Source organism: Camelina sativa, chromosome 8 (assembly GCF_000633955.1).
Source record: "Camelina sativa cultivar DH55 chromosome 8, Cs, whole genome shotgun sequence".
Lineage (NCBI taxonomy): Eukaryota > Viridiplantae > Streptophyta > Magnoliopsida > Brassicales > Brassicaceae > Camelina > Camelina sativa.
In genome coordinates, this window is record NC_025692.1 from 26,609,720 (window position 1) to 26,634,138 (window position 24,419).

The 24,419-nt window shown below is 34.2% G+C and overlaps 6 protein-coding genes and 1 pseudogene across 6 annotated transcripts; 6 read left to right on the forward strand and 1 right to left on the reverse strand.

Annotated features, from left to right (window-relative positions):
• On the forward strand, positions 1,946–4,170 carry LOC104708815 (polyubiquitin). The gene is made up of 2 exons (XM_010425442.2): positions 1,946–2,129; positions 2,587–4,170. The coding sequence occupies exon 2, from the start codon at positions 2,587–2,589 to the stop codon at positions 3,961–3,963; it is 1,377 nt and encodes a 458-aa protein (XP_010423744.1). The 5' UTR covers positions 1,946–2,129; the 3' UTR covers positions 3,964–4,170.
• Positions 6,673–7,558, reverse strand: LOC104708816. Its single transcript, XM_010425443.2, has one exon. The coding sequence runs from the start codon at positions 7,397–7,399 to the stop codon at positions 6,887–6,889; it is 513 nt and encodes a 170-aa protein (XP_010423745.1). The 5' UTR covers positions 7,400–7,558; the 3' UTR covers positions 6,673–6,886.
• On the forward strand, positions 8,888–10,175 carry LOC104708818 (annotated as a pseudogene).
• LOC109126016 lies at positions 14,166–14,623 on the forward strand. Its single transcript, XM_019229008.1, has one exon. It carries the CDS (start codon positions 14,267–14,269, stop codon positions 14,459–14,461), a length of 195 nt encoding a protein of 64 aa, XP_019084553.1. The 5' UTR covers positions 14,166–14,266; the 3' UTR covers positions 14,462–14,623.
• LOC104709965 (probable E3 ubiquitin-protein ligase LUL1) lies at positions 15,248–17,501 on the forward strand. The gene is made up of 5 exons (XM_019228854.1): positions 15,248–15,301; positions 15,396–15,420; positions 16,148–16,514; positions 16,658–17,114; positions 17,207–17,501. The coding sequence occupies exons 1-5, from the start codon at positions 15,248–15,250 to the stop codon at positions 17,309–17,311; spliced, it is 1,008 nt and encodes a 335-aa protein (XP_019084399.1). The 3' UTR covers positions 17,312–17,501.
• On the forward strand, positions 19,519–22,254 carry LOC104708819. The gene is made up of 6 exons (XM_010425444.2): positions 19,519–19,818; positions 20,228–20,722; positions 20,835–21,003; positions 21,081–21,536; positions 21,618–21,697; positions 21,795–22,254. The coding sequence occupies exons 1-6, from the start codon at positions 19,747–19,749 to the stop codon at positions 21,924–21,926; spliced, it is 1,404 nt and encodes a 467-aa protein (XP_010423746.1). The 5' UTR covers positions 19,519–19,746; the 3' UTR covers positions 21,927–22,254.
• On the forward strand, positions 22,662–23,462 carry LOC104709966 (fasciclin-like arabinogalactan protein 11). The gene has a single exon (XM_010426498.2). The coding sequence runs from the start codon at positions 22,731–22,733 to the stop codon at positions 23,460–23,462; it is 732 nt and encodes a 243-aa protein (XP_010424800.1). The 5' UTR covers positions 22,662–22,730.

A 24,419-nucleotide genomic window follows, 5' to 3' on the forward strand; every position in this document is an offset into this window, starting at 1 on the left:
CTCTGAAAGTAGGCATGTCAATTTCGTAGATGGAGAATTGTAAGAAGAAGTTGGAAGTTGTTTGGTTGCTTTTGACGAAGAACATTTACATTGTGGAGATTTATGTGTTAGTGAAGAAAAGAACGTATATATAGGTGAGAGGAGAGGATCAGAGGAGATGATTTTTTTTTAATAAATACTATGGCAAGGAATTGTAAATAAGTTTATGTTTTGAGGGGATTTGATAAAAAGTGTCCTGAGCTCTGTAATGCTGAGCTCTGTAATGCGACACATCAACTTTTTTTTTCAAATGTGATTATCTATTATATACTATTAATATATAGGAGATATATTAGGTAATTAATTTCAGACAAATGCAATGTTGTTTAGGTCCCTATTTCGAAGTATAGATATTTCGAAGTATAGATGTTAGGCAACAACTCATCGTCACCTACGCAGTAGGCAGTACGTAGCCACTAGCCATCAATTTCTTAACCACAAATTGCATTGACAAAAATATAATACTCAAGAATTGAAATACTCGTTTTACCTAGGAAACTCTTAAGATTGTACGCAAAAATGTTATGAATATTATACTGATACACATGACATACTATATAAGTACTAGATATTTAACTATTTATCATTATCAACCTCAGGTTAGCTATAGTTTAGGATTCAACATTGGTTAAGTAAGTGAACACTTAACATATTAGCTGCTTCTTAATGGGCCAATGACTTAACAAAAAATTATATATATAAAAAAAAGCTTCGAGTTTCTTACTTACAAGTAGTTTATTTCGATATTTGTTCACATAGAGAAACAAAAATTCTAGACGTTACGTTGTTGCTTATTGGACACAATTAGCATTTTAAAAAACTCAACTTACGTATAAGGTATCGCATATTTAATCACGTGATTACATCAAGTCATTAACTGTTACCGTAAGAGATGGTCAAAACGTACGTAGAATCTAGATGTAGATGATTAAGCGGAAACAATCTATTTCCCGATGCACGGTAATTTACGAGTAAAATAAACACATTGTTAAATTTAAAAAGTTTTAAACACATTATTAATTAAATTCAGTGGTTTAAGTTCTTCTACGGATACACCAACAAATTTGATTTTGACCATTTTACATGTGCGTGACAAGCGAGCATGGTCTTTGTTTGCCTCTTTGGGCTCGAACTACTCAACACGTGAAGGCACAAGGCCTTTCAGAAATTTCAGTCAAATTGCGGCATTAACAATTTATCTTCCATTTTTAATGAAAAGATATAACACTAATGTTAAAACATTTCAAGACAAAAATTAGTAGATGTTATATATAAAAAATAAAGAAGATAAGAACTTAAATCTGTCCTATAAAACATATAGATCTTCTAATCCTATAATTTGATTATTATTTTTTCTTAACAACAAGATAGGTTTAATTTTCTTGGAATTATTCAACTATGTGATAATACAAAAATTTGGTAGATAAGTTTCCTTATTTTTAGTCAATGGTAGATTTGGAATTCTATATGCCAAATATCAATATGTTAATCAACAAAATAAACTATCATAATCAAACAAAGTATTAAATATATAAAAATGATTAATATAGTATTCCTATCCACCATATATAATTATGATTGATTATGCTTATTGGGTTGGGTGAACCAAGACAATAGTCTTAATGCAAAGAATATTTTTGTACTTTCTTATTTTATCATCTTAGAAAATAGAAAATAGAAAGCAATTATTAGAGAAAAAAAGTAAATTACAAAAAAAAAAGAAAGAAAAGAAGCAAATGTCATGGATGACCTAATCCATCCACCCCATTATTATTAGGTTAGGATGTTTCCAGTTGAGTCGGTCTTTGAGAAACGAACGGTAGTGAATTTGACACGTGTATGATAATCCTAAAAACTGATATCTTACTATTTTCTTTTTATTGTTTTCCTTTTTTTCTTTTTGTTAATTTGGCGAAAGATATTAAATTCTGAAGGCTTATATAGAGAAGAGAAGAGCTTCCTTCGAAGGATCTTCATATCATTTCATCATCTCTTCGTCTTTCTCTGATTCTTCAATCTCTCTCCCCAAACCCTAAATCGTCGTTCTCAGCAAATCTCTTACGACTCTTTCTTCCGACGACTCTTTCAAGGTATATGTTTCTTCTTATTCGTTAGTTTTGATATCGTTTCTGATCTTTGCGATTTGGTTTTTTGGGTTTATTGAATCTTCGTTTTGTTTTGTTGAATCCCTATTCGTTGCTCTTCGGATTTGCTTGTTGTTGAATTCTCTGTTACGCTTTCTCGTTTCGACTGAGAGTTATACCGTCTAGATCTGTTCAGTTTCTTGCTTGATTTTGAAATTCTCATAGAAAATTAGGGTTTTTGAAGGCTATCTAATCCAATTGCGTGTTTTCTTTATTCGATTCTCTTTGGTTTATGGGTTTTCTCGTTTGGATGTTAAAGATATCGTGTAGATCTGTTCCAGTTTCTTGCTTGATTTTGAAATCCTCATATAAAATTAGGTTTTTCTCTAGGACGGATCTATTCAGTTTTGGGTTTCAATTGTATGTTTGCTGATCTGATCTCTGTTTGCTTTTTATTTCTCAGATGCAAATTTTCGTGAAAACACTCACTGGCAAGACCATTACTCTCGAGGTTGAGAGCTCTGACACCATCGACAATGTCAAGGCAAAGATCCAGGACAAGGAAGGCATTCCTCCGGACCAGCAGAGATTGATCTTCGCCGGTAAACAGCTTGAAGATGGCCGTACCTTGGCTGATTACAACATTCAGAAGGAGTCGACCCTCCACTTGGTTCTTCGTTTGAGAGGTGGTATGCAGATCTTTGTCAAGACTCTTACCGGCAAGACTATTACTTTGGAGGTTGAGAGCTCTGACACTATTGACAACGTCAAGGCTAAGATCCAGGATAAGGAAGGAATCCCTCCGGATCAGCAGAGGCTTATCTTTGCCGGCAAGCAGCTTGAAGACGGGAGGACTCTTGCTGATTACAACATCCAAAAGGAGTCGACCCTTCACCTTGTCCTTCGTCTTCGTGGTGGTATGCAAATCTTTGTCAAGACTTTGACTGGCAAAACCATCACCCTCGAGGTTGAGAGCTCAGACACAATTGACAATGTCAAAGCCAAGATTCAGGACAAGGAAGGGATCCCACCAGACCAGCAGAGACTCATCTTTGCTGGGAAGCAGCTCGAAGATGGACGCACCCTAGCGGATTACAACATCCAAAAGGAGTCCACCCTTCACCTTGTGCTTCGTCTACGTGGTGGTATGCAGATCTTTGTGAAGACCCTTACCGGCAAGACCATAACTTTGGAGGTGGAGAGCTCAGATACCATTGATAACGTCAAGGCTAAGATTCAGGACAAGGAAGGGATCCCCCCGGATCAGCAGAGACTCATCTTCGCTGGGAAGCAGCTTGAGGATGGTCGCACACTTGCAGATTACAATATCCAAAAGGAGTCCACACTTCACCTTGTTTTGCGTCTACGTGGTGGTATGCAAATATTTGTGAAGACCTTGACAGGCAAGACTATTACCTTGGAGGTTGAGAGCTCAGACACAATTGATAATGTCAAGGCTAAGATTCAGGACAAGGAAGGGATCCCTCCGGATCAGCAGAGACTCATTTTCGCTGGGAAGCAGCTCGAGGATGGTCGCACACTCGCAGATTACAACATCCAAAAGGAGTCGACCCTTCACCTTGTGCTTCGTCTCCGTGGTGGTATGCAGATCTTTGTCAAGACTTTGACTGGCAAAACCATCACCCTCGAGGTTGAGAGCTCAGACACCATTGACAATGTCAAAGCCAAGATCCAAGACAAGGAGGGAATTCCCCCGGATCAGCAGAGACTCATCTTCGCTGGAAAGCAGCTCGAGGATGGTCGCACACTTGCAGATTACAATATCCAGAAGGAATCAACTCTTCACTTGGTTCTTCGTCTTCGTGGTGGAAGCTTCTAAGCTTCTGTGATCTGATTAAAAGTGGTGGTTCGAGTCCCATGCACTTGGGAGGTGATCCTCTTCACTTGGTTTAGTTTGTGTGTTGTTCCTTGTTTCATATTTTTCTGCTTTTCTTTTATTTTCGTATGAACCTTTTGGTTGGGCTCGTAAGGGGCCTTTGTGTTTCAACTTTCAGTAAAAATAATCCAAGTGCATGTTAATCATCTGTTTCCTTAGAAACTAGAAGTCTAATATATTGCATCTACTAAATTAATGATGTCGAACAAACAAACAATTAACAAACCGAAAAAGTAGAAGCCAACATATGATCGATCAAGTGGAGACGATGTTGAAAAAGTGAACATGTAAGTTGTGAAAGAGTTTGTACATTACTAGGAGGACATATGCTTCGTCCGCTTTAAAGTTTAAAGATTGAGTGAGGGTGTTCTATAGAGTTTTGCTATTTACTTTTCTATACATTTTAACACTATATATGATGTCAATTCTTATAGGTATTGGTTTGATGTGAGCCTAAGAGATTTTTTTTCCACTTTAGTAATTTAACTATTGGCTCATATCGCAATATAGCTAGAAGAAAATGAGGTGTTAGACTTAGACTCTAGTTGAACCACATATGGGTGATAAGGTAGAAGAAGAAAATGAGGTGGTACACCCTACTATGATACAAGAAAAAGAGGACTCTTACATATAAATAATAAATAAGATGTGGAACTTAAAAGAGGAAATAATTTATCAAATGAAAATCTATATAGAGTTTTTGGGTCACTTCTTATTTTCTTCTCTTTCTTTCTTTTTATTGGGGTAAGAAAAGTTAAATGTTCACAACTATTTGACAGTGATGTTTTAAACATAACTCGATATAGTTTTTTTGTGAATATCGATCGCAACACCAACAGTCCACTCCCAAAACATACCAAACTAAGGGCGCCGCCTGTTTGCCGCCACTTGACTGCATCTTTGTGTGTGCAATAGTGTGTGAGAGCCACATCTCCACATTCAACATATTCCCTCACGATTTTGATGGCTCATGTTTTCTGGTTAAATACTTAAATGCTTACCAAACTAAATTGTTTTCCCAAGCCTTAATTGTCACATAATTTTAGCTTTGCGTTTGCAATTTTTAGTGAGTTTTTGATATAACTATCAGGTCTAAACTAGTTTCAACTATTGGATTGGTTGTTTGAAATGAAAAAAAAAAAAAAATATGCACTACTAAACTTACGAAAACAGGTTATGCGTATTAACGAGAGGAATAGAGAATATTGAAAAATCTACCAAAACAAAGGATTACAATGTTTTTGATATTTATTTTATTAATATTTGCTATAGAAAAAAATATAAATGATTCCAGATCTTGGACTGTTGTTACAAAAGCATAGCAGAAAGTGGGAGACAACGGAAATAGTGATGACAATACATTGAATGTATGATTATACTTTTTAATAACATATATTATGAAAATAAATATCAAATCAACTTTTAAAATGTACTTAAGTTTTTCTATGATTCTTGTGAAATGAAAAATACGAAAAACACATAAATTCTTCTTTCTTTTTTTTGTTTGTTAAAACAAACACATCATTTCTTGCTGAAGACTTTTTAAAGCCTACCGTTTATGGTCAGTGGAACTTTTCTTTATATATGGTTCACCTTCAAAAGACGTGACACTTGAATACTTGATATATGACTTTTTGAAAAGATGCTTTATAGAGAATTAGTTAAATGTTGGGGTGACTTTTTTTTTTTAACATCTGAAATTTTATTGATAAATTTGGTTTCATACTAAAGTAGATTACAACAATTTAGAATACAAAACCTAAATAAAGGAAATATATATCGGCGAACTATAAGAATGTTCCCAGAAACATTAGCCCACAAAAAGGAAACAAAGTCATAAAGTAAAGGGAAACAAATTGCAAACAGAAGATAACACAAGGAGAAGAAAAATGAACTAAACTCTATAATTGAACAATGGCACAAGAGATTCCCATCAAGCTTCCTATAAATTCTGTAAATGTCGAAAGCACTAGAAGACCGGAAGCCTCACACCGAAGACAATCAAAAAGCAAATTCACATAGAAGAAAGCAGAAACCCAACACGACTAGAGACACAAATACAACTTCCATCACACCTCACGAACTGATTAGAAAGAACTAAAAACTCTAGAGAAAAGGCCAAAACCTTTAACACGACTAAGCCAGTTTTTGTTGGTTGGTTTTTGGGATATTTTTGTTTGTTTTCAAGGATATATTATCATGCTGAATTAAAACCGAATTCGTATTTGTTATCTAACTATACACATTGCCTTAGCTCAAAGAGTTTCTATATAAACCTTTAATATTCGTTTATCATTTTTTTCCCATTGTCCTTATGTAATAAACAAATGAAAAATCCAAACCTAAAATTTGGTTTTGTTTGGGTCACGTCACGTTCGTTCAATAATTTTACTTATATGATATAATAATTATATGATTGATATCGTTTTGTTACTTTTGGACATGCTCTATAGTCTGTAACTCTGTGTATCTACAATATGACTTTACCTATAAAATTTTTACCGACCACTTAGGCATTCATCTTATTTAATAGTGGATTTATGAAACGAGTGCTAGGGAAGCTAAAAACAAAAAATACTATTATTTATCATAACCCCCAAACAAAAAGAAATATAGACGATGATCAAAAATTAAAAACCCAAAACTCCAGATCAAAAAAAAAATATAAGAACGAAATAAGTAAAAACAAAAAAAACAAAAAAAGGAAATCGAAAAATTCTCCTTCGGACCGAACTATATACAACGATGCCTCCCCCAATAAAAACACGAAGTCGTCCTTACTTAAGATCTAAGTAATTAACTAATAGATTAACTAACATATCTATATTTACCTATAGTAGGAGTTATATAATTAAATTACGTAGTACTAATCTTGAAACCCAATCTTCTCCCAAATCGCGTTCCTCAATCGCCTCAAATCTCTTCCCTTCGCCGTACCACCGATACCGTCGTGCACCGTGAACGACGATCCTCTCCGCCGTGCTAAATACTCGTGCGGCGGAATGATCCGTCTTCCACCGTCGTTGACGTCTTCATCGTCCTCATCCTCTTCGTCGTCACTGTCGTCGTCAGGTATCGCATGACCTCTATACTCACTCTTCAAGATCTTAGACCAGTCGGGGATATTAACCGGAAGCGAACCGGTTTTTGTGATATTCCGGTTATCAGAACCGATAGAATCTCCGGTTTTCGTCGGTTTTCTCCGTAACCGAGAGATTGATATCGATCTCTTGGCGTCAAACGAATTCTGCAGCTGGTGATCACCTAAATTATGAATATCAGATTCGTCGAACTCAAAGACATTCTCATCGGACATAACTGGTTCTGGTTCTGGATAGATGTATTTAGGCTTGACAAAAAATAGCTTCCTTGATGCCATTGATGCAAAAAAAACAAAACTGAAATATGGGTTTTGATCAGCTTACTTTGTCGAAATATTCTGAAAGGGTTTTGTGAATTTTTTTTTGGATTGAAGGAGATGAGAAGAGATCATTTTTATAGAGAAATGTGGTAAAGAGATAAGCTTAGTGGGAGGGTTAACTTATGTGAGTTACGACTTACACAGTAGGCCACAAAAGGACAAAGATGATTGTCTATAATAAGGTGTGGCCAGTCTCACGTTCTTATAGTGAGCTCTCTCTCCCATTGTTTTATTTATGAAAAAAATTAGTAAAAAGAAAAAAACTATAGAAGTTGTTATCAAAATGATGATGTTAATGAAATTTTACGTTCACCTAATCAACCATTAAATTAAAATAATTAAATATAATTGGATTCATGTTATCTCAAAATTAAATTTTGGAAGATAAGAAATTTTGTTTATATGTTTTTTGAAATTTATTGTTATGATTATTGTAATTTTGTATTAAATTTTGTTATTATTAAGCTTTTTAAAGATTTTTCAGTGTCATTTTATATCTGAGTAATTACAAAATCTTGAATACACAAATAAGAAATTTTGATTGATTCTCAATTAAATTAACCACTATGTTNAAGAAAAAAAAAAGGTTATATAAGGTGTGGCCAGTCTCACGTTCTTATCGTGAGCTCTCTGTCCCATAGTTAAAAAGAAAAATATTCCCTACGCTTCAAAATATATATTTTAATGAAAACACATATATTAAAAAATAATTATTTTTAAAATGTTTTAATTAATTATAAACAAATTTGCATAATATAAAATATAAATTTAATTTAAAAGTTGTATAAAAAGTTGGAAACATTCTATATTATGAAACAAAAATACTTTTCTAAACATTATATATATATATATATTATAAAACAGAAATAGTAGTAAAAAGTTAAAAACTATAGAAGTTGTTATCAAAATGATGATGTTAATGAAATATTACGTTCACCTAATCAACCTTTAATTAAAATATTAGTTATATTATTGGATTCATGTTATCTCAACATTAAATTTTGAGAGATAAGAAATTTGTTTATATATTTACTAAAATTTATTGTTATAAGTATTGTAATTTTGTATCAAATTTTGGAATTAATAAGCTTTATAAAGATTTTTCAGTGTCATTTTATTTCTGAGTAACTACAAAATCTAGAATACACAAATAAGAAATTTTGATTGATTCTCATTTAAATTAACCACTACAGTATTTTACTATTTTTATTACTTTTAGTCTTTTACTATGTATTGGGGGTTGTTAATCACATTTAAACATTAGAAATCGAATGTCGACACATGACCACATTAACCTCATCGGGTAACAACAAAAAACAACCTAACCACGGACAAAATAAAAGCAAATCCTATTACTTATTACATTAAACCAACAAAACCAAACCGAACCGTTCGATTGAACCAATGGTTAACTCAGAATGTTTATGAGAAACCCAAACCATTCATTATTGTCACTCTTTTTCTTCTTTTTTGGTCGCTTCGATCTGCGTCGTCTTCTCCAGAGCTTCTTGAGTCGTTACGTTTCCAGTTCGATTCTTCATTCCCAAAAAGGTTCGTGTCCCACGCTAGTTTTTCTCTTTCAATTGTTACAGTTTTCACCCAGAATCATTCGATCAAAGTCTTAGATTTGGGATTGAATCGTTCGTTGCTTAGATTAGAAAACCCTAATTTTGATTTTTGCTTAGTTTTTTTTTTTAGTTTGGATCTGTAGAGAATGGCTACAGCTACGTATCCGCCTCCTCCTCCATATTACAGACTCTACAAGGATTACTCAGAAGACCCTAACTCTGCTCCTGAACCTCCGCCTCCCATTGAAGGCACCTACGTTTGTTTCGGAGGCAACTATACTGTGAGTTTCCTCTGTTTACTTCACATTGATTTCCTCTGTTTTAACGTTTTTTTCAATTTCTTTGGTGTATAGACTGAGGATGTTCTTCCAAGCTTAGAAGAACAAGGAGTGCCTCAACTCTATCCCAAAGATTCAAATATTGGTATGTTGTAATATCTTTGAGAAGTCGCCTCTTTTGTTTTGTTGAAATTTTATCTTGTGTGTAGTAGATTACAAGAAGGAACTAAGGTCGTTGAATAGAGAACTACAGTTACATATATTGGAGCTTGCTGATGTTCTTGTTGACAGACCTTCTCAATATGCTAAGAGGATTGGTGACATTTCTTCAATCTTCAAGAATTTTCATCACCTTCTCAATTCCTTGAGGCCTCACCAAGTATGGGAAGATCTCATCTTCATTTAAATTACTCATCTGTTATTATTTTTTTTGCTTATGTTTTCTCTTGTTGTTTAGGCGAGAGCTACGCTTATTCACATTATGGAACTTCAAATTCAACAGAGAAAACAAGCAGTGGAGGACATTAAGAGGTTTTTATATATGCTTTCTGCTTGATGTTGTGCCAATATCAATCTGATAAAGATTCCTTCAGAAGCTTGTTGGTAGTTCTTATGGGTCTGTTTGATGTTTTTGTTGTGTGCAGGAGGAGAGAAGAGGCACATCGACTTCTGAAGGATGCTCACTTTAGATGGACAATAAAAGTATTGTTTTTTTTTTTTTTTTTTACCCCATTTTGTGTAAATTAGCGTTATGCTTGTTGTTATCGACCCTCGAAGCGTATTGTGATTGTTGTTTTGTGGACACCACACCACACCATGTTTAATTTGGGAATCAACCAATACACTATACCAGGATTAGAATAGACCATAATTTACCGGTTATCTTTAGAAGGAAAAGGGTGGAGTAAACCGGTGATACAATGATCTTACAAATTGATGTACAGTTGATGTGAATGGATCTGTCAATATCATAGAATAAAGAAATTGATATAACCAGTTGATTGACACTTGAAAATATTTTCTTCAATTGTTTTTAGAAACCAATAGTTATACAAATAATAATAATAAAACTGTTAAGCAGATATAATTCAATGTCTAATTGAATTAGTTCCATCATCACCCAAAAAAAACAGTAAGATTATTGTGTGTGTTTTTTATATATTTTAAAATAGCAGCATTTGAGATAACTAGTGTGGGAATGTCCACAGGGGAACATGGCCCGAACTCTGAACACACATAATTGGACTGTCCAAAGCTGAATGACACGTCGGATAATAAATACATTCTCGCCTCTCTCTTATTCAGTAAAAAAAATAGAAACGTCGGATTACTTCACGTGGACTAAATAGAGACATGACTTTGTTCACTTCCATCTGTATTAAAATAAGATACTGTTCATTGCAATTTTTTTGTTTCCAAAATGACTCATTTTCGTTATCATTTTTCTTTTATCAACCATATGTGTTTTTTTTTGTTATATATATATATATAACAAAAAAAAAACACAATAATGCTTCTGGAGAAAATATAAAGATATATAAATTATTTTAATTTTATGTGTTCTGTGTTCAGCTGTTTGATATGACTCTCTTAAAATTCTAATAATTTCATTTTTATTAATAATTAAAAAAAAAAAGAGACTACACCTGATGTTAAAGGACACGTGGGCCACTAATAGGTAAGATATAACTTGTCAACATAAGTTGGCCCACTGGACCTCATCTCACTTTGACAATTTTGGATATTTCAGGCGTCGGTATCTTGACACGTCACTCAAGTCCCCCAATATTTTCATTCTCTTGATCTTCAAAAAGACGAAAATGGACAAAAGATGCTTGATTATTTACGTTGGTTGGTAAACTTATTATACCCGATCATACAAGATCAAACAAAGGAACAAACTGAAAATGCAATAACCAACAACAAAACAAACTATATGATATTATTATTATACAAAAAGGAAAACATATGAATAATTGGTAAATCTGTTGGACATTAATCTGATCATTAATAAAAACATGTGGGGACTCGAATAATTTTTCTAGCTAGGGTCATAGATATATAAGAACATTCACTTTTTGTTTCGATATATATACTTGTATAAAACGTTCATTGCCATTAGTGTAAACAATAATACATAAATGACCAATGCATTGTATCTGCTGCCAGATATATGATATGATAGTAGGCTGGATTCATAATTAGTTGTTTATAATACATATCCCAGTTCTGTAAAACACAACTGTATAATAATAATAACTATTAACGATACTTTATTTATTCTTATATTCTAAAACTTGCATGCATTATCATATATGCCATTCCGCGGGCATTCATAGAAAATTAATGTATTCATGGGCAGACAATAAAACATTTAGCTAAAAGTGTATAATATTATTGTTGTGTATATGATATATAGGTGTATTCACTTTAGCTTACGAAGACAAATTCCAAGTATACATTGATTTCACTTTTTATCTACACGCTAGCTACATTTTGTTGAAGGAAAGAAGTCATAAAGAGTTTCGGGTCTTGTATATATGTGTTTATTTCCTTTGGTACTAGTACTGCATTGTTTTTCTCACAGCTAAAATTATCAAGTTTTCTTATTTTATCACAGTATTTTATCACAGTATAAAATAACTGTCAAAGAGAATAGCATATCTGTTGAACCAATTGCAATTTTAAATAATGGAGTAGTGTGGCCAATTGATTAATTATTGGCCGATTAGACCTCTCCATAATTGGAGCTTTAGATATACTTACAAAACACAAGTACCAAGAAAAAAACAAATGATCATAATGTAGCTAAGTTAATAATGGAGCCTTATTTTATTATTATTTTTGATAAAAAAAATTAAAATATAATCGATAATCGAGCTTCTTACAAATATCATATTGCCTTTTTATACGTTATATATATGTATGGATAGAATCTTACATGATTAAGAAACATCAAATCCCACATTGTTCAGCCATATGATCGTAAATCTTACTTGTTTAGTTGCATATTTTCTACTTTTGAGGATGTTTATTATTGTTTTATCACCGAACAAATAATTGTTGGAAAAATGTCTTATATTTGTCAAGTAGTCATCAGCATATTGTATATCTCTCTATGTATCTATTATATTCTAAAAATGGACTGTTAGGCCAATAATCGATCTTCTAACACCAAAATAATCATTTTGAAATAAATTGAAAAAAACAGGAAAAACATATGACATGGTTGATTTGTCGTTTATTAAACTGATATTATCTAATAACGATGGTAGACCTGGCTTGGATCAAACTATACAAACATACAGCAATTTCGGTAGATTTTTTTTTTACATTTAATGGAAATCCATAACCAACATTTATCAATCATTATTGTTATTGGCAACAATAGCTTCATGCCTTCTTCATCCATGCACTAAATATCTGGTCATCCAAGAGATAAGTGTGTTTGTCACGGCCTAATTAACTTACTTGGTCCCCCGACTAGAATTAAAAACTTTTTTTACTACCCAAAAATAAGTTTTGCCGTTTGTAAAATTTGGCTACTGACATCTTATCCTTATTCTCCATTGATGAAACATACTTCTGACATATATCAAAAATTAGTATGAGAATATTTTGTTCAAAACTTAATGCGATGTGATAAGTTCACTTTTAGGTGACATGTTCGATCACAAGGTTCCCAATAAGACGTCCCTAGAAATAAGTTAATCGTCTACGTAAAATTTCGAATCATCTAGTGACAACATGGGTACCTACTTATTCAGGGGCAGTTTTTATTATTAGTTTGGTTATGCATCTTATACATGTCATAATATCATCGATCACAAAGGTAATAAAATATCAAATGAGGGGGAAAAAAGTCACAAGTTAAGAAAACTAAAATAAGGGGAAAAGAATGAAAGCAACCTTTCAAATATCCTTATCTTATCCAATCCTTTTCAGGTCATTGACTTATTGTCTAATTAACTTAATTATATGGAAAGGTTAAGGCATCTTATAATATATATCAATTGATTGCTGTTGTAACTTTAGTTCTAATGTTTGATCAACTTTACATTTGGCATGTCATCAAAATGTTATGTATGTACCTTTTATTACTCCTCAGTTTTTTTTGGTTTCTGGTGTATTTTCTAATAAAAATTGCATCAAGATATTCGAAATTGATAACTACCAAATGAATCAGTAGAACAGGCGGAATGAGCGAGAGAAGTGGCCACTTTGCCTAGAGTTTCATAATTCTCATATGCAATAGTACTAAAAAGCCTTTGATCTTATGGGTCTCTTTCTCATGCTCTTATAAAAAATATTAAAGATCTAATGTTTCAGTTTGAGAGCCCATAAGTGCTAAATTTATGAACGAGCCCATGATACACTTCAACGTGGGCCTGCCTAACTTCAAACGTTATCATTTATCATAAGTTTAACAAGTTTTTTTAACTAAGTCGCGGTCTCTAAACTAGTTTGTGTACATTCGTCCAAAAGCGTTGACTTACACAATCGGTGAGAAACTTCACACTCTCTAAGACTTAATGTGTGTTTCGTCTGATAACAATGACTCCTAAAAAAATCTGGTCTTTATTAATAAGGCATAAAGAACAATAAAATATCTTAGAATAGACAGAAAACAATATCTTATACCATAGATAGAGATGTGTGAGATACACACGTGTTGCACATCCGACACTTGTTTTTAACAAGAGGTTCTAGAACATTCTTGTTTTGGTTCTCATTATTATTATTATTAGCAAATAAGACCAAGTCAACAACTAACTTCAACATTGTGGATCGTCCACTTGTCCAACTCTCACGTCAACCCATCATTATTTTACATTTCTCCACACCTGTTTCCTCTCTATATATATCAATACAATAACACGTATCAAACTCAGAAGTAAAAATTAAAAAAAAAAAAAAAAACAGTAGAAAAATTGAATCACTTCTGCAAACCTCAGATATATACATCGACTGATTCGAATATGTGTTTCTTTGATACTCGGTGCGATCAGAACCTGACCGTGGTGGTGAAGATGGATGTGGCGTGGTGGATGGAAGCGATTCCACCGCGGATAATTTCTCCGGCGAAGCCATCTACTACTCCGATCCTAGAGACGATTTTAGAAGGAGGAGAGACCGAGGAAGACGACCACGAACAAGATAACGAAGACGTGTAAAATTCTATTTTGATGATCGTTTTGTTACTCGACCGGTCTTGGACCTTTGGATATAGATTCCTAATATTTCTACATAATTGTATAACATGGGATTTTGTATTGTATATTTTGTATAATCAAATCTCAGTTCTTTATAAAAAAAGTTTTCATCGATCTTTCAAACCTCATATACTCAATATTTTCGAGTTGATAATTAAAGTTTAGACCTCTAAACCGAGCGCCGATCTAAAAAAAAATCAATAAATTGAAGTGTTTCAATAGAACTTTGAAGAGATTTTCTTATTTTTGAAAATGATTAAACTTTAAATTAACCAAAATCTATTTAAGTCGCACCGCTAAATTTGTTTTTGTGAAGATGAGTTTCTCAACCACAAGAATCTAATCTAATCCAAAATTAATGTTTCAATATAGACAGACACGTATCCGCAAATTATTGTGTAGTGTGTACGCGTCACTAATTATGTTTTCAAACATAAGGTAAATGTGAAACATTAATCTCACGTGCATGTAAGTGATTAGCCGCGTCATACTCGTATCTTACATGTATTTTCCCCACGTGACTTTTGCTTTACGTCTCACCAATCTCTAAATCACTCTTTGCTCTTCCATTAACACTCTTTTTTTTTTTTTTGTATATTAAAAAAATATACTCCACGAGTGATGAATGATTAGTACTTCTCTCTCTATAAATACCATCAATAACAATACTTTCCGTATAGATCTCTTCTCAAACAAAGGCGAAAGCTACCGAAGTCTATTTCGAATCTATTAGTATCTTTTCAAACCATGGCGAGGCTGATCGGACCATTCGAAATTGTACCGGCGATTCTTGTCTATCCGGTGAGGGTTTCAGCTTCGCCTTCGTTGGGGACGATTCATATTTTTGTTCTAGATATCTTTTTGTTTTTGTTTTAATCCACTATATTGAAATCAGCATTTCGAATTATACCTTGATAATGGTCCTTTTCTTATTTTTCTCTTGTACGCGACGGGATAATAGTAATAATAATAATTTCACAAGATGTTTTTGAATTTATGGAGGGGTCGATCTTTCTATGTTTAATGTCCACAATTACTATAATGATCCACTAACCACAATTATTATAGACGTAACATATATTAGTCGGTGCATATTAGTGTGTACATTATCTATGCAGTTAATCAATATTTTTGATAGATTAATTAACAGTTATAACTAATATAATTTAATCATATATTTACAATTAACGGTTATTATTTTTAACCATTTTATACGATTACGGTATAATTACAATTTGGATAGATACGATTACAGTTTAATTTTGGTCATGCTTATGCTTGAAATTCTAGAAAGAAGATAATCCAAGTAACAATTAGTATACTCAAATCTTTATTGGTAATTTATGAAGAAGAAATCAAATACTCTCTCTCTATCATAAATGATGATTTTTTATAATTTTTTTTTGTATCATAAAGATTGATTTTTGTATATTTTAATCAATTAATGTTAAGAAATTGTGAATTTCAAAAATCAATAAATGAAAATTTAAAAGTTTAATGGACTATTATTGGTTAATAATTATTAAAATATGTTATTATAAATAAATAATGTATTTATTAATTTATGTGAAAATCCTAAAATATTATCTCTTGTGATACAGAGTGAGTATATGCGATTTTAAATCGTCGAAAGAAGATCAAAGTAAGTAATCAAATCTGCAAATTATAGAAACAAATATACTAACATTTATTGTTCTATTTTGTCGTCATCTCTCTTCTTCCAACTTTTTTTTTTTTTTTTGGTTGTAGTTTTGTCACAAAAATCGTATAAACTTAACATTCATAACAAAAACTTCACCTTTTTTTTTCTCCATCGGGGTTACCGACTACCTCATCCTTTGATTCCCGGCAGTGGATCTCCGATGATGCCTCCTCCTTACGTCGAGTACCAGAAAGCCGTCACGGTTCGTAACGAGGTTAATTTAAAAAAGGAGACTTTAAGCCTCGAACCCGACCCGGAGAATCCCATCCGACTTCTCGTCTCCTTCACGTTTGATGCTTCCATGCCCGGAAGGTTTTTTTCATTTCCACTCTGCAATTTAAGTTAAAAAGTTTGAAACTTGAAGAATCAGTGAAACGTATGGGGCAATTTTAAATGACTTTTTTTTTGTTTTTTTTTTTTACCTTTTTGTTGTGTTTTTGGTGGGGGGAGAACAGGATCACAATCATTTTCTTTGCTAAGGAAGAAGAAGAATGCAATCTTATAGCCACAAAGGAAGATACTTTGCCTCCAATCACATTCGATTTCGGTAAAGGACTTGGTCAGAAGTTCATACAACCATCTGGAACAGGTATAGACTTGACGGTATTTGAAGATTCCGAGCTATTCAAGGCCGCCGAAACAGATGTCTACCCGCTTGCGATTAAGGCAGAGGCACAAGGAAACTCGGGTTCCGTGGATGCGCAGATTACTGTAGTAACCACCTATGTGAAGGAGAAAGAAGAGATTAAGATAGGAGTGGTGAAGCAGTATCTGTGGACGAATGGGATTCGTTTTGAGGTGCAAGAGATATATGGGATGGGGAACATGGTTGATGGTTGCTATGAGAGAAAGGAATGTGTTATATGCTTGTCTGAACCACGCCAAATAACTGTTCTTCCTTGCAGACACATGGTATATAGAGCTCTTTCTTCAAATCAGCTCAACAAAAGCACTTTTGTGTGATGGATTTTTGAGATTGGTTTGTGTGTTATTTCTGTTTGCAGTGTATGTGCAGCGGGTGCGCCAAAGCGTCAAGGTTTCAGGCACATCTGTGTCCAGTTTGCAGACAGCCTGTCGAGAGGTATTTGGAGATTCCGGCAGAAGGGTAACGAGTAACAACAATGAGGAGAATAGAGATGGAGATAGAGCATATTTAGTTAAGCAATCGATTTATGTAATCTATGCTATTCTTATTCAAGACATAAAATGTTATGGTTCAATATATATATATATATATATATATATATATATATATATTAGGTGGAAACTGAGTTTTTAAATAGCAATGGTAAACAAACACGCAGCTTCTTCTTTAGTAATAGGTGCTTGGCCAGGAGCTGTGGTGGCCAAGACAAATATGCAAGGCGAGGTTGAGTTTACATTGGTTTAGTCTTCTCACCAACATTGATGAACAAACACACCTCTGGTTCTCAGGGTTTGAAGTATGTTGATGCAGTCTGGTTTCTGGTTAGAGCAGCGGATCAAAAGCTCATCCACGTAGCATATGGCTCCTGTTTCCAATAGAACAGTTAGGAACTTCATTTCCACTTGGCTTTTGTTCATCTTAAGAACCACAAAGTCTGCGTATTTCCTAGTTTCCTCAAAACCAAGCGATGAAATCGAAACCTTCGTCTTCTGGAAATGGTTCTAGTTGTTCAAGCGGATTTATATTTTTGCCTGTAGAGTTGTCCTCTGCCAAATCCGGATGGTAGACAAAGACGATAGCATTACTGAAGTGTTGTGGTCGACAAAGTAGACACTGAAAGCTTTGCTGTCGATTGGGTATGACGGTAAGAACCAGTTTGGAGTTAATTTAGCATCCATCCATGTGCTCGGCTGCTCGAAATGTCAATATAGACAAACCTCCTCTTGAGAGAGAGATCAAGAAATTTAAGGAGCTGTTATTGGAGAGTTTATTTCTAAATCCATATAGAAGTGTAAAATTCTAAAAATCAAAACACATAGATTTTGAAATAACATGTTTTATTTTTGGATTTGAATCCTTCTGTTTTACACTTTCAAATCCACTTAAAACATAATGTGGATTTTGAAATCCAAAAACAAATCATTAAATGAATAACATGGGATTTTAACAAGTATTTATAAATCATAGAACCAATAACACATAATTTTGATAAATATTTTAAAATCAATGATTGAATAACACATGCTTTTTGTCTGGATTTCCAAATCCATTCAAATCATAGAACCAATAACTCCCTCTAAATTTTAGGAAAGTAAAAAAAACTCTCCAAATTGATTTAGATTTAAGTATTGGGCCTTCCATTTAATAAAATAAAAAATGCTAATATTTTTAAAATATGAGATGAGTTAATATCAAGTTTTGCTTCAGAGTGATGAATGCTATTAGTTTGTACTTTGTAAAATCAGTGCAACATGAGTTGTGTTCCAAACCAGTTAACAAGGGTCTTTCGATACGCTACTACCTTCTTTCTAGTCATTCATATCGGAACATTAATTATACATTTTGTCGGTTTGAGGTATTACGTTGTCAAGAGATCGATCTACTTTATATGGTCATCGGTGGTGTGATGCGTGTACCTTATTTTTTTTTGCCTTATCCATCATATTTCTTAGTTTTGTGCCAACGTAACTACCATATGCCGCATTTGAATGTTGCTCTTATCTAGAACATTTTTTTTTTTTAAATGTCCGAAGTGGTATTGCTGTCAATGTTTTTACTTCTTTCTCTATCTAATTAAAATAAAACAAATTCATTGTTTCTTTTTATCTTTCAGATTTTGTTCCAAAAAAAGAGCAGAAATTTATATGCAATAATACATAAACTGTATTTGGAAAATGATCTGAATTCTTTGTAAAATAATCAGCAGAAAAACATTCACTAAATACTTATGGAAAATTATCAAATTCCTATCACCTAATTAAGAAGTGATAAATGTAATAGATGACAAATAGTATATATTAAAAAAAAAGAACAAAGTGGGAAAGTTTATATAAGATACTGTATAGGATAAAAAAAAAAAAAATTAGAAGAGAAGGAAAATACATAAATCTTAATTTTTCTATAACAATATGGACAAATCAACGATTAACAATCACTAATCTCTGTTGAAAAATGGAAAGGTATTTAAAAAAAAAGAAAAATCAATAAAAATCACTGATCACTTAATTTTTATTGAAACAATTTCATATATATATATATATTAAAGCTGGAAATTTTGATTCAAAAATATATACACCACTGGTTAAAGGGATAATACCAACAACAATTAAAGAGTTTTTAATTTTATTACTGAAGTAAGTAATAGGGACAAAACAATAAAATAAAAACCGCCGAGTCCAGTTTACGCTCGTAGTAGAGAGAAACGGGTCAGGCACTGATGCTAATGTGAGAGAGAGAGAGCACACAGAATTGAGGCGATGAGTGTCCTTGATTAATAAAGCTTCTTCCTCAGATAATTTATCCTAAATTTTTAAATCTCAAAGATTGATACTTTGTTTTTTTTTTCTGGAGATTCTTCTTTTGTTATATAATACTGTTTCTGGGTTTTGCTTCAATTTGATGATGATGATAGATGCTAAAGATAACACTCGCCGAACGGTAGAACACGAAGATACTTCTCCAGCTCCAGTGGTGAGTTTTTCTCACTGTTAGTCTTAACTCAATAGTCTCAATTCCTTAAAATTTTGAATATTTCCTCAAAGTTTCATGCTTTAAGCTGATATCAGTGTTGTTTAATTCATGGGTATCAATCAGATCTTCTTATTCTTCTTTTTCCTCATTTAGCTGAGGTATTGAGAGTCTAGGGTTTATAAGATGAGGGTTTAAGGGATTGTTTTTGATCTTCAGCACTTGTTTGAACTGTCGTCACTTGTAAATTACGCAAATTTGCTTCAATTCGGTTTCTTTTTAGGAGTTTACAGGTTTGAACAATTTTTTTGGGGAAATTTAGGGTTCGTAATTGCTGATTAAGGAGCATGATTTGGTAAAGGATCGAACTTTATGAGGAACTGATGCAAGAATCTTCTTTTGAGTTTACCAGGTTGGTGATTGTGCTGAGATAACTGAAGAGCTTCCTCCGAGCCAACACCAAAGAAGGCGAGTTCTCGGGACACATATACCATCGAGAGCACACGAAGACGCTCCTGGCGATTTCCTGAGAGCAAATGGTTCCTTAATCCAAAGCCCTGTTTCCAAAAGGTTCAAGTTTTCTCCAATGTCAAGCCCTAGAATTGGGAGACGTGTTGATGATCCCATAAGTCCTTCCTCTTCAAGAAGCAGAAGGAATCTCCTTAACTTTAAAATCAGGAACAATAATGCAGATATTGAGGAAGGTGTGGCTTCTGTGTCTGTGTCGCCTTCAGGAGATGGTGGTAGGGATAAGTCTTATATTCCAAGAACATGGTCTCTCACTAATCTCTTAGCTCCTAGAAAGTCTAGGAAGACAGAGTCTTTACCAGTAACCCCTATAACTCACTCAAACCCTGAGTCCATGAACGGGAGGTATGCTGTTGAGGTTGATCCAGTTACATCTATGGTCAGTATTCTATCTTGCAAAAGCTTGGTTATACCATTAATATGGGAGATATTCTTGTGGAGTATTGCGGTTTATCTTCTGCTTTACTTAATTTTACTGTTCTTTATGCTAGAAAGGGGAGCAGTCACTGCCTATTCGTCGTTCACGCTCTGTCCCTACATTCTTCAACAAAGATGGTAGTGTGAAGCCTTTAGGTGTTTTCCGTGTGATTCCTACTCCATCTCGGGGGGATGAGAAGATTCTTGAGATGATGCCGGCATCGAAAATAAGTAATCCCAATGGTTAGAAATCACCTCCCAGACACATCTTTCTGACACTCGGTGTAACAAACCCTTATATTTTAGTGATGTGTGTTCAGATGAAAATAATTATGGCGGGGAAGATGTTCCTGAAGAGGAAGCTGTATGTAGAATCTGTATGGTTGAAATGGAGGAAGATTCAGAAGCTTTTAAGATGGAGTGTATGTGCAAAGGGGAATTAGCTCTTGCCCACAAAACATGCACGATTAAGTGGTTCACAATAAAAGGGAACATAACATGTGATGTGTGTAAGCAAGAGGTGAAGAATCTCCCGGTGACTCTTCTCCGTGTACAGGATTCTCAAGAACGTACTAGAGCAGCCAGGGATATAGAGATTTCACGGTTCAATAATGAATGGCAAGAAGTTCCAATTCTTGTCATTGTAAGCATGCTTGCCTACTTTTGTTTCCTCGAGCAGCTTCTGGTTATGGAAATGAAATCCAGCGCAGTTGCGATAGCTTTACCGTTCTCTTGCATTATTGGTCTTCTTGCATCGATGACATCAACAGCGATGGGTAATATAAACTCCTCTGAAATTATATATTACCCTTTATGCTAAGTCGATCATCAGTTGTAAGTGATATGATTTGTTGCAGTGAAGAAGAAGTATGTGTGGCTCTACGCAATCGTTCAGTTCTGTTTTGTGGTCCTCTTCGCTCATCTCTTCGACTTAGCTGTAAGATTTGATGTGATGTCTCAGAGAAACCTTAATTTTGTGGAAGCTCTGGTTCTTGGTTGAGTCCTCACACATTCTTTCATTAACTTGTTTTCAGATTAAGCAGCCGGTTATGTGTATTGTCTTAGCCACTATGATCGGATTTGGACTCACCATGACCGGCACAACGGCTGTTAACGAGTATTTGAAATGGAAGAGAAGCAATGCCCACCAGGCAGCAAGCACTTAAGTGACTCAACCACTGTTTCAGACAGCAGAGTAGATCTTCAGTGAAGCTAGAGTCCCTAAAGGGTTGGATCGGTTTTTAGATGAACCGATTTTTTTCTTTTTGGTTAACTGAACCATCAGGATCGGGTTTTCGGTTTAGCTCTAATCAATTTGTCTGTCTATGTTATGTGAGAGCAGATTTGGTTATTTGTCTGTTGGTTGTTGTGTTAGAAGCAAAAAAAAAAGTTCATTATAAGAATTAAAATTTCAATATTTATATGACGTCACTACTTATCTCTTATAAAACCAAAGATATAATTAGGAGTCGGACTACAGAATTGATAAGGTCAGGAATAATGTTGCAATCTAATGTTATTGTTTTCTTACATCATATTGTTTGTTTTTGAGTTTCTTTCTTTTTTACATAAACATATTGTGAAAGGCACACATGACACATAAATAATAATGAGCAGCGTATGATTTGCAATCCCATGTATCTTGGATAACACTTCTTCACAGCTTTTTGACAGGTAACAATAACACTTTTTCAGTTCATTCTTCATTTTCAATCCTCACCCACCCAACCGATCTCCCTTCAAAGCAATCTATCTCCTCTCTCTCTCTTTCTCAATTTGTACATACTTTTACTAACCTAAAAACAAACACTTCTTCCATTCTCTAATGACTTAGTTGATAGAATCTCATTTAGTTACGAAGTAATAATCTTCACACTAGTAAGAGAATCCTACTCTTCACCAAACTACATCTCTCTCTATATAACAAACCCCAAAACCTCTCAACAAACACACACACAATAACCACAACAATGGCTACTTCAAGAACACTCATTTCCTCCAATCTCTTCATCTTCTTCCTCGTTATGGCTACTACTACCAATGGTCAGGCTCCAGCTCCGACCCCTTCAGGTCCAACCAACATAACTGCAATCCTAGAAAAAGCTGGTCAGTTCACACTGTTCATAAGGCTCCTCAAAAGCACTCAAGCCTCAGACCAAATCAACACTCAGCTCAATTCTTCCTCGAGCAATGGCTTAACCGTGTTTGCCCCTACCGATAACGCCTTCAACAGCCTCAAATCAGGAACCTTAAACTCATTGTCCGACCAGCAAAAAGTTCAGCTTGTTCAGTTCCATGTCCTTCCCACGCTCTTGACCATGCCTCAGTTTCAAACCGTTAGTAACCCCATACGCACGCAAGCTGGTGATGGCCAGAACGGTAAATTTCCTCTAAACATCACTAGCTCCGGTAACCAAGTCAACATCACCACCGGAGTTGTGAGCGCCACCGTGGCCAACTCTGTCTACAGCGATAAGCAGCTCGCCGTTTACCAGGTCGATCAAGTTTTGCTGCCATTAGCGATGTTCGGATCAAGCGCGGCTCCTGCTCCGGCGCCTGAGAAAGGTGGATCAGTTTCGAAAGGTTCAGCTTCCGGTGGCGATGATGGAGGAGATTCTACTGATNATCGAGTCTCCACATTGGAAATTTTAAGAATAACAACGAGAGCTATAAATTTGTTGTACTTTGAATTTGTGTTATAGATTGTGTTATTATGTGTTATTGTTTTGATTCGAAATGATGCAACATTGCGATTAAGATTGCTCAAAACTTTTTTGATGAAAAAGAAAGGAAAATTTGTTTTTGACTTTGGAGTATATTAGTTCATCCAAACTTACCAAATCAACTATTTAAACTTAGTTGAGTAATAAAGGTGTGTTTGAATCCTCAATCCTCTAATACACACTTATATTCTTGTATCCTTGAGTAAAAAATAAAGAATGCAAAACTGTTAGGATTAATAAACATTTCATGTTGCGTACAGTTGTTTTTAGTCTTGTCTTTGATATCATTGGGTATGTTATCTCAAGGAAAAACCGAAGTAATTAATAAAAAGGAAAACAAAGGTTACATTGTATAAACCGAAGCACCAAATTGAGAGAGAGAAACCGAAGCACCAAACAAAGGAAAAACCGAAGTAATTAATAAACCGAAGCACCAAATTGGCTCCGGTTAACATATTTGTCCCATTTGCATCTTGGCTAAAGGTACGACACCGGATAAGAAGTGAATCCTAGATTCTCAGCTACTCAAACAATAAAGAATAAGGAATAAGAAATGATAGATGGTACTATATACACGTGAATTAGTGAGTTAGGCTGGTAAAGTCGGTGGCCAGTGGCATTGTGGGCGAAGAAGTCACGTCCATAGAGGGAGGGAAATTGGCCTTGACAAGGGTAGGGAGACGGTTTTTGTTACCGGCATCCATTCATTGCTTGTCTCATCCAAAGTTACCAAATCAACTCGCTAAACTTAGATGTTAAACTTAGTTGATTAATAAGGTTGTTTATACATGTTGCGTAAAGATGTTTCTCCTTTTTGTCTTGTCTTTTGATAAGATCGGGTATGTGATCTCTCAAGGAGAAACGGAAACCGAAGTAATAAAAATTAGAAAACAAAGGTAGCATTTGTAATTGCGAAAGCAGATAACGATTATTGAG